This window comes from Triplophysa dalaica, chromosome 9 (genome assembly GCF_015846415.1).
Source record: "Triplophysa dalaica isolate WHDGS20190420 chromosome 9, ASM1584641v1, whole genome shotgun sequence".
NCBI lineage: Eukaryota > Metazoa > Chordata > Actinopteri > Cypriniformes > Nemacheilidae > Triplophysa > Triplophysa dalaica.
Window position 1 is genome coordinate 22,620,431 of NC_079550.1, and position 15,140 is coordinate 22,635,570.

A 15,140-nucleotide genomic window follows, 5' to 3' on the forward strand; every position below is an offset into this window, starting at 1 on the left:
TTTTCACAGAAAGCCCGAATCTCGCCTTGTTTAGACGTCAGGGATGTGTTTGGATGGCCATTATCTTGTTTTTGCTTGCTGGTTATGTTTCAGATGTGATGAATTCTGTTTGCTTTAATTCAAGAGACGATTAAATTAGACACTTTATTATTATACACATAATATAAAAAAGATCTAGCACCCACCCAACGGACCCATCAAACCACCTATTCGTATTTAAGAAACAGTATAGAATGCATATAGGTATACATATAATATAATTCGTTTTAAATCGTTTATATCAAATGGTTTCGTCACATCTTAGTTTTGACGTGGTTGGTTTACGAAATGTTAACGTATTTTATTTTTTTCAACAAAAGCGACAGTGAAACAGTACATCTTGTCCATTTCACACAGTCTACAAAACAAATAAAAATGAGTCTGAATATTGAATTATTACTTCACGCTGGTTTCTATTGGAGGATTTGATCTCTAAAATGCAGTTTTTCAGATGAACTGAGGAGGGCAGCAAAACACCTCAGAAGCATCTAAACTACCGCAAATCCCACAAGAAGAAGAAGAGTACCAAAAATTATCTTATTATAGTGTAAAGTCGCCTTTTAACTCTGGGGGGATTTTCTTTGAGTATCTAGTAACATTTTAATCGAGGTAAGTGTCGAGTGGATGATCTTTTAATGATTTGATAACTGTTATTCAGGCGTTTATCTGTGCAGGCTAGAGTATCTGGAGCATCAGCTCTCGAGACACACGTCACACCTTATATTTCTCACGCAGAGAAGTAAAGAGACTTTCCCGCTTTATACAGTTCAGAGACGAGGATAATAAAACGTGGAGATGAACGAACGTGTTCGTCGTTCACGTCTGATCGCGTGTTACTCACTGCAACCGTTGAAATATTCGTGTCTTGAAACAAGGAAAATTGAGAGCTCAATGTAAACTGCCGCTTTGATCACGTGACTGAAAACTATGGCAAGCCCCTCAATGCCAGATACATAATTGTATTTTAATTAGGTAAATGAATTTGCCTGGCAAAAGATATTTTTTTATAAATATTCTTATTTTATAACATTTACATTGATTTTCTGTGTGTTGATTTAAAAACCTAATAAACCATAATAATAATAACAATGTTGTCCAAATATAAGATCAATTCAGAGTCAGTCGAGGTTCATCAGTGAAGATCAGACTGATGTGACTGAATGATTCATGGATGATTCACAAACAGATGGAGATGGAGATTATTCTCCAGGATTCAGGTATTCTTATTAAAGTCTGTGTTTAAAAACGTTTAGTTTTTCATTTTGATTTTAATATGCTAAATTATATCAAAAGCACAATAAAATCTTTATATTAATATAATTCTTCAGCATGTTTTTTATATCGAATGACATAGAATAAATAATTTACTTTAAATAATAACTGACTTTCTGTTACAGATCAGTTCATCAGAAGAGATCAGACTCACCTGAGATCAGTGGTGTGTCTACGAAGAGTGATGCGTCTATGATTAAACCACTGAAATTTAAACACACATCACCTGATCAGAGGTACAACAGATCTGTAAAACTGTACCAAAATGTGTAGCAAAACATTTGCTTAAAAATGTAGTCCATTAATATCAGACTGTCTGATTGACTGTCTGATTATTGTCAGGGCTGTCATACAGTAGTTCCAAGTAAAATGTTATTTTTTACATTATAAAAGAATGTAATAAGGTTCAATTAAAGGAAAGGAGGAGACGGGAACCGGCAAACATTTAATAAAACAACAAAAAAGTAAAAAGACAGCCAGCAGCCCCTCACGGATGACCGCCTGCGAATAACACACGGTATATAAACAGCCGGCAGCCCCTCATGGACGACTGCCGGCAAATAGCACAAACCACAACTAAAATCCAGGCCTGGTCCTCTCTCATTGACGGTCCGGTCGCTCGTCCTCTTATGCTCCCAATCTCCTCTGTGATACGAGACCGGTGCCGTACAGCTGACGCTCATTAACACTCACTCACCGGCCTCGACTCACGGTCTCATCCCGCCTACTTCACTACATAGAACATTAACATTTGTCAAAGTCTTTCATCTTAAGGGACTAACTTTGGTGTTGATTGTGTGTGTCCACGTTGTTTTATAATTTTGTTGAGAATTTAGCAGATATCATGTATAGTATTTAATTTAATAATTATTAGATTAAATAACATTAATCTATTGATTATAACTGACAACACAATCTAATGGAAGTTCATAACTATTTTACGATGTGGCTGATAGGTATAATTTGTATCTCATTTGTTAATATGGTCTGTTTTCACATGGGGAATGCTTATTGCTTTAAAAAACATGTTTGTGTTTTATTAAAATCACAAAAATCAGACTTGGTAAATAGTAATAAATTTGCAAGTGATTACAGTCAAAGTGGTTATAACTCGGTTATAATCTGTTCACAGTCATTATTGCCCGCTTCCTGAAGTCCTCAACACATTCAGATCAAACCTGAGGAAGAAGTTTGAGTGTTTGTGTGAAGGAACATCAGATGAGAGAAACCCAACACTGCTGAATGAGATCTACACAGAGCTCTACATCACAGAGAGTGAAAGTGGAGAGATCAGTAATGAACATGAGGTGAGACAGATTGAGACACAATCCAGGAGAACAGCGACAGAGGACACACCAATCAAATGCAACGACATCTTTAAAGCTTTACCTGCACAAGACAAACCCATCAGAAGTGTGCTGACAAAGGGAGTCGCTGGCATTGGAAAAACAGTCTCTGTGCAGAAGTTCATTCTGGACTGGGCTGAAGGGAAAGAGAATCAGGACGTCCAGCTCATATTTCCACTTCCTTTCAGAGAGATCAATCTGATGAAGAACCAAACACTCAGTCTTTTACATCTTCTTCATCTTTTCTTCCCAGAGACAAAAGAAATGGAAATCTCCAGCGGTGAATATAAAGTGTTGTTCATCTTTGATGGTTTGGATGAGTGTCGTGTCTCTCTAGATTTTCACAGCAGTGTGAGGTTGTGTGATGTCAGTGAATCAGCCTCAGTGGACGTGATGCTGACAAACCTCATGAAGGGGAATCTGCTTCCCTCTGCTCTCATCTGGATCACCTCCAGACCAGCAGCAGCTGATCTCATCCCCTCTGAGTGTGTTGATCGAGTCACAGAGGTACGAGGCTTCACTGACAAACAGAAGGAGGAATACTTCAGCAAGAGAATCAGTGATGAGAGTCTGAACAACAGAATCATCTCACACCTGAAGTCATCCAGGAGCCTCTACATCATGTGTCACATCCCAGTGTTCTGCTGGATTTCAGCCACTGTTCTAGAGAGAATGTTGAGTGAAGCAGAGAGTGAAGGAGAGATCCCCAAGACTCTCACTCAAATGTACACACACTTCCTGATCATTCAGACAAACATCAAACATCAGAAGGACTATGAGAAGAAAGTGAAGAATGATGAAGACATGATCTTCAAACTGGCCAAACTGTCTTTTGAGCAGCTTGTGAAAGGGAACCTGATCTTCTATGATGAGGACCTGAGAGAGTGTGGCATTGATGTAGCAGAAGCATCAGTGTACTCAGGATTGTGCACTCAGATCTTCAGAGAGGAGTTTGGCTTGTATCAGGGGAAAGTTTACTGCTTTGTTCATCTGAGTGTTCAGGAACATCTCGCAGCTCTTTTTGCTCACATCTCCCTAACACATAACAACACAAATGTGTTTAATGAAGGTCCTGAAGTGACAAAAAAACGATGTAAAACTGAAAATCCACGTTGTTTTTCAACAATTGTGGATATATTTAATTTACCGGATTTAATGTCTGAGTTTCATCAGAGAGCTGTAGATGAAGCTTTACAGAGTCAGAATGGACATCTGGATCTTTTCCTGCGTTTTCTTCTGGGTCTCTCACTGGAGTCCAATCAGATTCTCTTACAGGATCTACGGACACACACGAGAAGATGCTCCTACAAGAAAGAGAAAACTGTTGAGTACATTAAACAGAAGATCGGTGAGAATCTGTCTCCAGAGAAATCCATCAATCTGATTCACTGTCTGAATGAACTGGATGATGATTCACTGCTGCAGGAGATTCAACATTATGTGAGATCTAACACTGTCGGACGCTCCAAACTCTCCTCTTCACAGTGGTCAGCTTTAGTTTTTGTGTTGTTGATGTCAGAAAAGCATTTGGATGAACTTGATCTGAAAAAATTTATTGGAGGTAAAAATACAGCAGATGAAGTTCTTGTGAAACTGAAGCCTGTGATCAAAGAATCCAGAAAACTTAAGTAAGTAAAACTAACAATAATCTAACAGAAAAACAACAGAAAAACTGTTACTGTTTTTCACACATTACTTAAAACCAATTCTTGGTTCCCTTTCTAGGGAACTCAATGCTGTATAGACGTAGCTTCGCCATGGGAACACCGTGATTGCGTCTGAAGCATGTGTGTAAAATCAATTGCGTCAGCCCACTGATGTATAACTTTGGGTTGTTAGGGAAACAGCCAGGCTTGTGGGCAGGTCTATGGCAGTCTTGGTGGCAACAGAGCAGCATCTGTGACTCAACCTGTCTGACGTAAAGTCCGCTGACAGGGCGTACTATCCCCTCGCCTCTTCGGCGATGTCATTAGGGGAGGATCGTCAACAGTCAGCGGCGTTGGAGAGGTAACTCCCTCATCGTGGTCGGAGTTTGGGGGCTGCTGGGCAGGAGGACACCTTACAGAACACGTAAAAAACAGAGTGTGGCTTCTTGTGCTCCCCAGCAGGGAGACTGTGGGTCGCGCTCAGCCAAATCCTCACAAGCAGAGGACAGACTTGGGCTTCGCACAAAGGCTTCGGCAAAGAAAAAGTACAGATAACTACAGGTCCTCCCTAGCGAGACGTACTTGTCAACCACCGCTATAGCTGGTGTTTTCCAGTAGCTGGTAATCATTTCTCTGATGAGAGTGGGTGACCTTCAGGCCCTGTCGGTTTCCCCAACATGCCTGGAATTTGGACCTGGGATGGTTAAAGCTTTTAGTCTATCCGAGGCACGTCTAAGTGCCAAAGGTACCTACTAATGTGCCATGGCCCATTGTCATACAGGCTTTCTGGCCTCCCCCATTAAGGGATCAGGACCAAGAGAAGCTAGATTGGACAAGCAGGTTTACAGGTCTGCAACTCTTTGTGTGCTTGGTTTCATCGAAGACATGTTTCCCAGCGACCATAAAACACTCAGTAAGTGGATAGTCTAGACTCTCTCTATGATGTGTTTGGACGCCCTTCACTTATAGCTAGGGGTGGGCGATCTAGAAAAAAAATTCAAATCACGATTTTTTCCAGATAGATCACGATTCACGATTTTATCGCGGTTCTTCTTCAAGTTGGTTTTAAGACTATTTTGCAAATTAAAGGGGCTTCAATACAGCCAAACTAAGTCCCCATATAAAAATATACTCTTTACCATTTATATTTTGAAGAATATTTTAATCAAGTTAATATTTAATGCAAGTGCAAGACCATAAATCAGCTGTTAGCAAAAAACTTTACATTTTGAATTTTGTTTTTCATCTTGTTGCGGCACTCGGAGTAAAGCTGTGGAATGGACGTGGAGGATAAATATTTTTGGCTGGGTATTTCGTAACGTGGATCTACGACTTTGAGCAGTTTTTTAAAGCCCTCATTTTCCACAGTCTTTATGGGAATCATGTCTTTGGCCAGGTAAAATGCGACCGCGTCAGTGACATCTTTCCAGCGCTTGTTCATTCTGTCATACGGATACGGAGTTCCTTTCTCAAATGGTTCTTTCGCTAAAGTCGTTGTTTAGGCCTTTTAGTTTCTGTATGCTTGGTTGTACCTGATTTACTCGCGTGGGATCCCTTTATAATTTGACTGTCGGCATACTCTTTCAGTCCCTTTATTTTGAGGTGGTTAAAAAGGTTCGTTGTGTTGCCTTACGACGCTCGAATCTTATGATTGCCACATTTGCAAATAACTGTTGTTTGGGCCGTGTCAGTTGGGGAAAACCCAAACCATTTCAATATTACTGATGGAGAATTTTTTTTAGGGACCAAGTCCTCCGTGTTTCCCTCCATCTTCACTGACCGCGTCACTTAATCTTACTGAATTCACAAGCAACATATACGAGCTTGTTAACATGGCGCAATCTATCGCAAGTATGTTGACGAATTCTATAGAACACTACTATATAGGACGATTTAACGATTTTCCCGAAAAAGTGGATCGTGCAGTCATTTTAATCGTTCGCGATCTAATATCGTCATATCGCACACCCCAACTTATAGCCATCAGAGCTCATTATACTAGTAGTATAGCAGCATCTACGGCCTTGTGGCTAGGGGCTTCAGTTCAGGATGTTTGTTATGCTGTAGGTTGGTCCTTTCCGCTCACGTTTGTTCGGTTCTACGTGCTAGATATGGAAGCGACACCTGGGGGTCAGGTGCTGATGCCTTAGATGTGGGCAGTGACTACACACAAACAGGCATTTTTGGTATAGCTTTCCCATAGCGAAGCTATGCAGCATTGAAATCCCTCAAAATGGTGTTGTTATTCATCAAAAACTCAAAGCTCTTCAGTGTTCTTCATCAGACTGATGTTCATGAGCTTCAACATCAAACATCTGCATTTAACGACAAACACAACAACAATATTACACTTATTACATGCACATGTGTTTATATGACACATTGAGACATTTATTTGTTTTCATTATTGTTCAACTGCTGCTAAACATGAATTAAAAAAGTTGCAATATTTGTAATTTATCTCTACAGGTTGATTCGGTGCAAATTCACAGATGAAGGTTGTGTTGCTCTGACTTCAGCTCTGAGATCAAACCCCTCACACCTGAAAGATCTTAATCTGTTTAACATTAATCTGAGAGATTCAGGAGTGAAGCTGATCTCTACTGTACTGGAGAATCCTCACTGTAAACTGGAGAAACTGTGGTATGATTTAATGAAACATTCTCTTTCATCCTCTTTCAACAAATGACTAATAGATATGACCAACATTTCTTCTCTCAATGCTGAAGGTTGTCTAGTCAGTGTTGTGAATTTAGGGACTTTGTTTCTAGATTTAGTGTCTCATTTTCAAAAATTACTGATAAATCTGCTGAGTTTTTGAATAACTGAAATCATGATGGTCGGCCTTAACTCACATTGATGATATTGATGGTGTCCAGTTTAGGGCCTTGAAAACCGTGCGAAATTTGGGAGTACAGTTTGACCAAATGTTAAGTTTTGAGCCATATATCAGTCAGACTGTTAAAGCACATTTCGTTCAACTCCATAACATTTCTTGTGTACGTCCCTCACTCAGTCTTAATGATACGGAAACTGTAGTCCATGATTTTATTACCTCCAGACTGGATTACTGCAACTCCTTATTATGTAGCTTACCTGCCAAAGTTATTGATCGTCTTCAGATGGTACAAAACTCTGCTGCTCGACTGCTTAGATTTAACAAAAAATCGTCACATATCAACTTCACCAGCTTCCTGTGGCAAATCACATTCAGTTTAAAGTATTCATTTTAGTGTACAAGGCCTGTCATGTCTCAGTACCTCGCTGAGTTATTGCCAACATATGCTCTGCTAGCTCAAAGTAATGACAACTTGCTTGTTCTGCCTTTGTTCAAGCTCTCTACAGTGGGCAGTGGTGCGTTCTGTATTTTAGGTCCAAAATTATGGAACAGGTTTCCCCATAATCTGTGTTCTGTTCCTACTCTCCAGACCTTCAAGTCAACCTTAAACTCATCTATTCAATACTATTATGAGTTTGACTGTTTTATGTTTTAATAAAATACAGCTTATGAAAGTTCAGAGAGTAGAGAAGAGAAGCACACCTCCATCCCAACTGTGTTTCTCTTGTCAGAACCCATTGCATCTCAGATAAATTTTTAACTTAAACTCGAATGGCAAATACGCATGTGTATTCAGTAGCATTAACCAGATGCAGCCCCCCTAAAACATCCCTCCACTGAATGATCAGTGGGGTCATATTCTAACTTTTAAGAGGTATAGTATCCTTGCCTCGGATAGTAAATCTCTTTGCACGGTACTACTTTTCCTGATGCTTTGTGCAGGTTTGGTCTGAAAACAGTGAAGCTGTCACAAACTGATATGACACCAGGAAGGTGAAGATCTAAATTCAGTTTTATTAAAAAGAGAACAGGTACAAAACAGGCAACAAGTGCAGGACAGGCAGCAAACAATCAGGGACGGGGTCTCAAGCATGGGTCGAGGCAGGCAGCAAAGCTTTAAAAAATAGAAAGTACAATCCTAGGTCCAAAAACTGTGTAATCCAACACAACGAGAAATGCTCAGAAATGCTTCGCAATAAGTGACTGAAAGAACCAGGAATAAATAGACACAGGAAATAAGACACAGGTGAATGCAATCATGGTAGATGAGTCCGGGCAACGGGTTATGGGAAATGAGAAAAGTAAACGGAAAGTCCGGGCGATGTGAAGATTTAAGAGGGCACTGCTGCTGGTGACTGTGACCGAAACACACGTATCGATACTGCATTTGCTCTCAAACATGTTTAAACTGCCTGCATTCTCCACCAATATATGCAGTGCATCTTAAGGAAATTATTGACTTTAACTCAAAGGGCAACTCAAGAGAACAAAGTGTGTTCTATTGATCTCTAAATGTAGACTGAAGTGTGTGTTATTGTTCTCTACAGGTTGAGTCTGTGTAAGATCACAGATGAAGGTTGTGTTGCTCTGACTTCATCTCTGAGATCAAACCCCTCACACATAAGAGAACTGAATCTGTCTTATAATAATATAGGAGATTCAGGAGTGAAGCTGATCTCTACTGTACTGGAGAATCCTCACTGTAAACTGGAGACTCTGAGGTACGATTATGATCTGATGCTCGGACAGAAATCATATACAGTAAAAAGTGAAAATTGGCAAAAAATATTTGGGCAATAAATGTTTTTCTCTTAAACACAAAGGACTGTGTCCTTAGATTAAACTAAAAAATTTTTTAGTTCAATGCACATAGAGATGAAAATAAATCTTGTGCACAGTTAAATATACAGACTTCATCTGCTCGATCTTCTGTCAGGTCATTGAGGTCCACTGATTATTTGGCAAAATATTAAAATAGTTTACAAGTGAACAGTTGCATTTTAAAAGCACTCCTTTTTTTCAGATGGTAAATATGGTCATTTTAAGAGAAGAATCGGTGTTGAGATTGAACAAAGAGGATTAAATAAAAGAGTGTTAATAATTGTTATTGACGTGTTTGAAGAAAAGCATTCAATGACTAAATGTAAATGTAAAATGTAAATGTAATGGATTTAATAACTGAAGGTTCAAGATTCATCACAACACTTTAAAAGTCATTAAAGCAAGAAACATAAGAGAAGATGTCATGATGTCTGATAAGATGAATCTGATTGTTTAATATTGTTCATATAAACATAAACTAATGAAGTTAATTTACTGTTAAATCTTTCTGATGTGTTTCAGTTAAACAATCAATGAGACATAAACACTAAAGAATCACAAGAAGAGAAACATATTCATCTCACTGTAGATTTGATCTTTGTTTGTCTGTTCACTACAGGTTGATTCAGTGTAAGATCACAGATGAAGGTTGTGTTGCTCTGACTTCAGCTCTGAGATCAAACCCCTCACACCTGAGACATCTGGATCTGTCTGATAATAATGTAGGAGATTCAGGAGTGAAGCTGATCTCTACTGTACTGGAGAATCCTCACTGTAAACTGGAGATATTGTGGTAAGAATGAAAAATGTCACTAATGACTAATAAATCTTACAGTTACAAACAAACAAACAAAAATAAATAAATGCAAAATAATAGACTACAAGCAGCAGCAAAAAGGAATTGTGAACATTTCTGATGATGTGTTTTTAAATAGCAGACCTAAAGTAAACGTAAATTTTTTTTTAAAAAAAGGTTATAACTTTTACCTCTTTTTAGGATGTGCGCTTAGTCATCATACAGCCAGCCAAACACTGCATGAATGACGTAGATGCGACATCTAGTGTCTTTGTATGGAAGTCTCTCGAGGCTACAGTATTCTTTACTTTTGGTGTTCAATTATTTTTTAATGAATGATAGCTGATTACAATAAAAAAAAAATAGGCCCAACATAAACTACTCAAGAGGTGCCATTTGTTAATGGCATCTTATTTGACATTACCATAAGATATTTGCTATAAATCTACTTACGATCTTTTTTTGATATTTCTGAAAATGTCGCAGGATGACATCCGACGGGTTTTCCCAGATCGCATCACTTTTACAGGTGTTGGCGACATGGCTTTCAAATGACAGATTACTATTGAATAAAACGGCAAGATTCTTTGCTGACGACGAGGTTTATATTGAAGATCTATCTTAAGTTAAACCGTGATCTTGGTTGTTGCATATGGTGGTTTTGCATATGGCTGTTTTTTTCCGAGTTAAGTAATAAAAAGTTGTTACTCATCTAGTTTTTTATATCGACTAAGCATTCCATTATTCTGTTGAACTGCTCTGTTTCTTGAGGCTTCGGGGAATTTGTTAAGTGTCATCTCCATAGCACTGAACGATAACTCTGTGTCATTTTATTATATATCCTAGAGGAAGGATGTATAATGCGAAGATTAGAGGCCCTAAAACTAAGCCCTGTGGTACACCGTAGTGGACTTGTGATTTGCGTGACACTTCATTGTTTCTTGCTACAAATTGAAAACGGTCGGATAAGTAGGATTTAAACCATTTCAAAGCTATACCATTAATGCTGAGGTAATTTTCAAGTCTATGTAAGAGTGTGCTGTGGTCAATGGTGTCGAATGCAGCATTAAGGTCTAGAAACACAAATAACGAGATAAAGCCATGGTCTGACTGCAAAAGCAGATACATTGTAATTCTGATCAAAGTAGTCTCTGTGATGTGCTTTAAATCCGGATGGGAATTCTTCATTGATGTCATTCTTTTGGAGAAAGGAACATAATTTTGTTGAAACTACTTTTATACTTTAGAAACGAAGTACTTAACTAGGTAGTTTCGATATAGGTCTTTAGTTAACAAGTTCTACAGAATCGAGTTGGGTTTTTTGACAAATGGCCTTATAATAGCCACGGTATATGCATTAAGCACACATCCTAGTGTCAGAGATGTGTTAACAATGCCAAGAAAAGGATCTATATTTCTAAGAGGATCTCTTTCCGTAGAAGTGTAGGTATAGGGTCAAGCATGCATGTTCTTGATTTAGATGATATAATGATTATAGACAGTTCAACGTGATCTGCGTTAGAAAATAATTGCAAGTGCTCTTTAGGGGAGCTGTAGTTAGTTGTTTGTTTAGCTAGTGTAGCCTCTGTTTTATTTGTGAAGGAGTTCATAAATTCATCACTGCTATGCCGATAACCAAAATCAGAAGTCGCTGATAAAATATTACAAAGGACAAAGAAAGTTTCTGTGATGAGAAAATTATTGTGATGTCTGATTACTGTATAAGAAAAATCACTGTTAATATAAACATTACCTGATGAAGTTAATTTAATTAAAATCTTACTGATGTGTTTCATTAAAACACAAACACACATCAATGAAAATGAAAATGAAAATGAAAATGAACATAAACACTAAATGATCACAAGTAGAGAAAGAAATTCATTTCACTGTAGATTTGATCTGTGTGTTATTGTTCTCTAAAGGTTGATCAAGTGTAATATCACAGATGAAGGTTGTGTTGCTCTGACTTCAGCTCTGAGATCAAACCCCTCACACCTGAGACATCTGGATCTGTCTGGTAATAATGTAGGAGATTCAGGAGTGAAGCTGATCTCTACTGTACTGGAGAATCCTCACTGTAAACTGGAGACACTGGAGTAAGATCATATCCTATATTAAAATGTTCAGAAACCCTTTAGATTACAGCCCGCAATGTAGCGCATAATAAACAGGATTAACAGTGTAGATAGGTTGTGGGTTAAGATTAAGGAAAATAAAAAAAACATTTATGAGGGAGTTGCATGCCATATAAACATCCAAATCAAACCGCTCTTGAAATATTTGATTATAGTCTCAAAAGACCACCATTGATTTTTGCACATTTTACACCTTAAATCTTGTCTTATTTATGGGTACATTGTGATAAAAATATAGTCTATGTTCATGCTTAGATTGTTGTATACTATACTGCAGGCCATTCATACCACGTTATATTGAAATAGTTACCCCTTAGTTTTTAAATATAATATAATATAATATATATTCATTTCATTTCATTTGGCAGACGCTTTTATCCAAAGCGACTTACAGTACACTTATTACAGGGACAATCCCCCTGGAGTAATATGGAGTAAAGTGTCTTGCTCAAGGACACACTGGTGGCTGCTGGGATCAAACCAGCAACCTTTTGATTTACCAGTTCAGTGGTTTAACCCACTAGACCACCATCTCCATTATGAATAAAATATATATATACAAATTTCTTACACATTTTTTATTCCCAAACTTTTTGTTGTGTTGTTACAAATAGTTACGCAGTAAATTCAGTTTAATTATGTGCAACATTGCGGGCCATAATCTAAAGCGTTACCAATTTTTTATTTAGTTTTTGACAGTGTGAGAGATTTGTCTTGCTGTATTTAAATGTTCATTTATATGGTAACCTAGTAATTTAATGATGAGAAAAACATTTCTGTCACTCATGAAAATATGTGTCATTTATCTCTACAGGTTGAGTCAGTGTAATATCACATATGAAGGTTGTGTTGCTCTGACTTCAGCTCTGAGATCAAACCCCTCACACCTGAGACATCTGGATCTGAGGTGTAATAATGTAGGAGATTCAGGAGAGAAGCTTCTCTGTGAGCTGAGAGATGATCCACATTATAAACTGAAGACAGTGGTGTGAGTAGAGCTCATTTAAATAAATGTTTCAACAGTTCAACAACTATAAAAACTTACTCAAAACAGTTTGTGGAGCACACATGAGTTGTGAATAATAAAACACAAGAGTAAATGTGAAGTGTACAGATGAACACACTTGATGTTTTATAAGTGCAGCACAATAAGAATTCAATTCAATGAGTGTGATGAAGAGTCTGTTCACTTCAGGATTTAATACTGTCATCTTACTCTTCTTAAACATATGATTATTATTGATGTGGAGCTTTATTCTTTTATTTCCTGCTGTTTGTTTGATGGATGTTCACCTCAGTGTTTGTGCACACATGTGTAGATGTTTTTATTTGATGCTCTTGATCATTATTATTGATCATCATCATCACACGTGTGCAGTGAGTGAAAGTCTTGAGTGCTTCAGACACTGCAGAATACTGACAGACTGTAGAAATAACAACACACAATATATACACAAAACATCTACACAATAAAGTGACAGATGACACATATAATACAGGTTATAAGTTCAACAGAGGAAGATTAAAGTGAGTTTATTATTGTTGATATGTGTAGTGATGATACATTACTTCTGTCTTTGTGTTTCTCTTTTAGGACTCACTGGTGATGACAGTAATGTGTGTGTGTTTAAAGGTGTGTGTGTGTGATCTTCAGTATCATCTGATGGACAATAAGAAGACGACACTATAGTGACATCACAGACACACAATCGACACACACTGAAGACACAATAACACCTCACACTGATAACACTGTTTGAAAACAATCATTCACACATTCAGTTTCATAATTCAGCACTGAGACTATAACTCGCAATATGGATTATATCTTGAAAAAGCTCACGGCTATGGAATGGAAAATTGATGATGCTAGAGACCAAAATGGACAAACAGAGTAGCCGTGGAATTGGAATGCGGTTTACTCGCCTCAAGACGAAACAACTGCAATCTTATCTTTTCGGCCCCATGTACCAGGATTGGCCTTGGCCGAGGCCGATACTGGAGAAACAACCCTGAAGGGCAATGTGGCGAGACGCTCTTGCGTTCCCTCCCCCATCATACACACACACACAGACTTCTGGACCCTATCGCTCATACAGACACACACACAAACACAGACTCTGACCGATTCCAAATCTCCTTAGCTTTGACCCGCCAGCTTGGCAAGCGGGTCTGTGTTAAGCGGCGTAATGGCTGCAGGACCGGATGGCTGCTTGCCGGAGCTGGATTATTTACCCTGTTGCAAGTCTTGTCTACGTGTACTGTGTGCTTGTTTTTCTCCCCACCTTCCTCATGTTATGATGTACTTCCTTCTTGATACATTTCGTTGCATAGTTCTTGTACATGTGTAATGACAATAAATTGAATCCAATCCAATAATCCTATGATAGTCTTGATGAAGTGACTGAAAAACTTCTTCAACAAAAGAAAATGATGTTACACAATATTGTCAGGACAGTAAACACACAAATGTTGTGTAAACTCCAGTAGATTTGAATCAAATAGAGCAAATCTAGTGTGTGTGTTCAGAGATGTACAGTAAAGATCATCATGTGTGTGACTCACTTTATCAACCAATAAAACAAATGAATTTAAGCGTCACAACATCTGAAGAAGGATCAGAAATAGAAAGAGATTGAAACTTTGAGTCTGAACAGGTATACAAAGTGTACTACTAAATATGTAATAATTCACCCAAAATTGTTCATTTGTACGTTTTATGTGGTTACCTAATCTCAATGTGCCTCTAACGTACGCGAGCCACTGGTTACAAAAGCATTGAAGTAAGGATTATTTAATTCAACTTTCTCAAAAAGGTCACTAATGTAACCAAAATCTATGAGCTACACATTTACTTCTAAACATTTACTTAAAATCATCTCTCTGATAGTCACATGAGCATGTTCTTAAATATGAGCTGTTATTCAAACAATAATAATTCATATTAATTATATGATATTTTGTGTTTCACTGCTGTATAATTTGTTAGAGAGCATCACAAACATTGCACAAAGTTTACACACCCCTTACAGATTCTGTCATATTTTTTAAAAATTTTTTAATTTAAAATAATACTGCAGAACAGATATATAATGTATGTTATTTAATGTAATGTATATAATTAGTCATGTATGTTATTAATGTGTTTGTTTATTTAACGTATATCACTGTAAGTTTTTCAGTATTATTATTCAGATCCATTTTTAGTATATTGTTTAACATCAACACAATCAGAGCTCAAAT

The 15,140-nt window shown here is 37.7% G+C and overlaps 1 protein-coding gene across 1 annotated transcript; it reads left to right on the forward strand.

The window, feature by feature from the left end:
• The first annotated feature begins 553 nt into the window (after nt 1-553).
• On the forward strand, nt 554-14,216 carry LOC130428453 (NACHT, LRR and PYD domains-containing protein 3-like). Its single transcript, XM_056756512.1, has 10 exons — nt 554-648; nt 1,146-1,256; nt 1,437-1,547; nt 2,444-4,285; nt 6,773-6,946; nt 8,690-8,863; nt 9,583-9,756; nt 11,685-11,858; nt 12,712-12,885; nt 13,492-14,216. Exons 2-10 carry the CDS (start codon nt 1,207-1,209, stop codon nt 13,502-13,504), a joined length of 2,886 nt encoding a protein of 961 aa, XP_056612490.1. The 5' UTR covers nt 554-648; nt 1,146-1,206; the 3' UTR covers nt 13,505-14,216.
• The last annotated feature ends 924 nt before the right edge of the window (nt 14,217-15,140 follow it).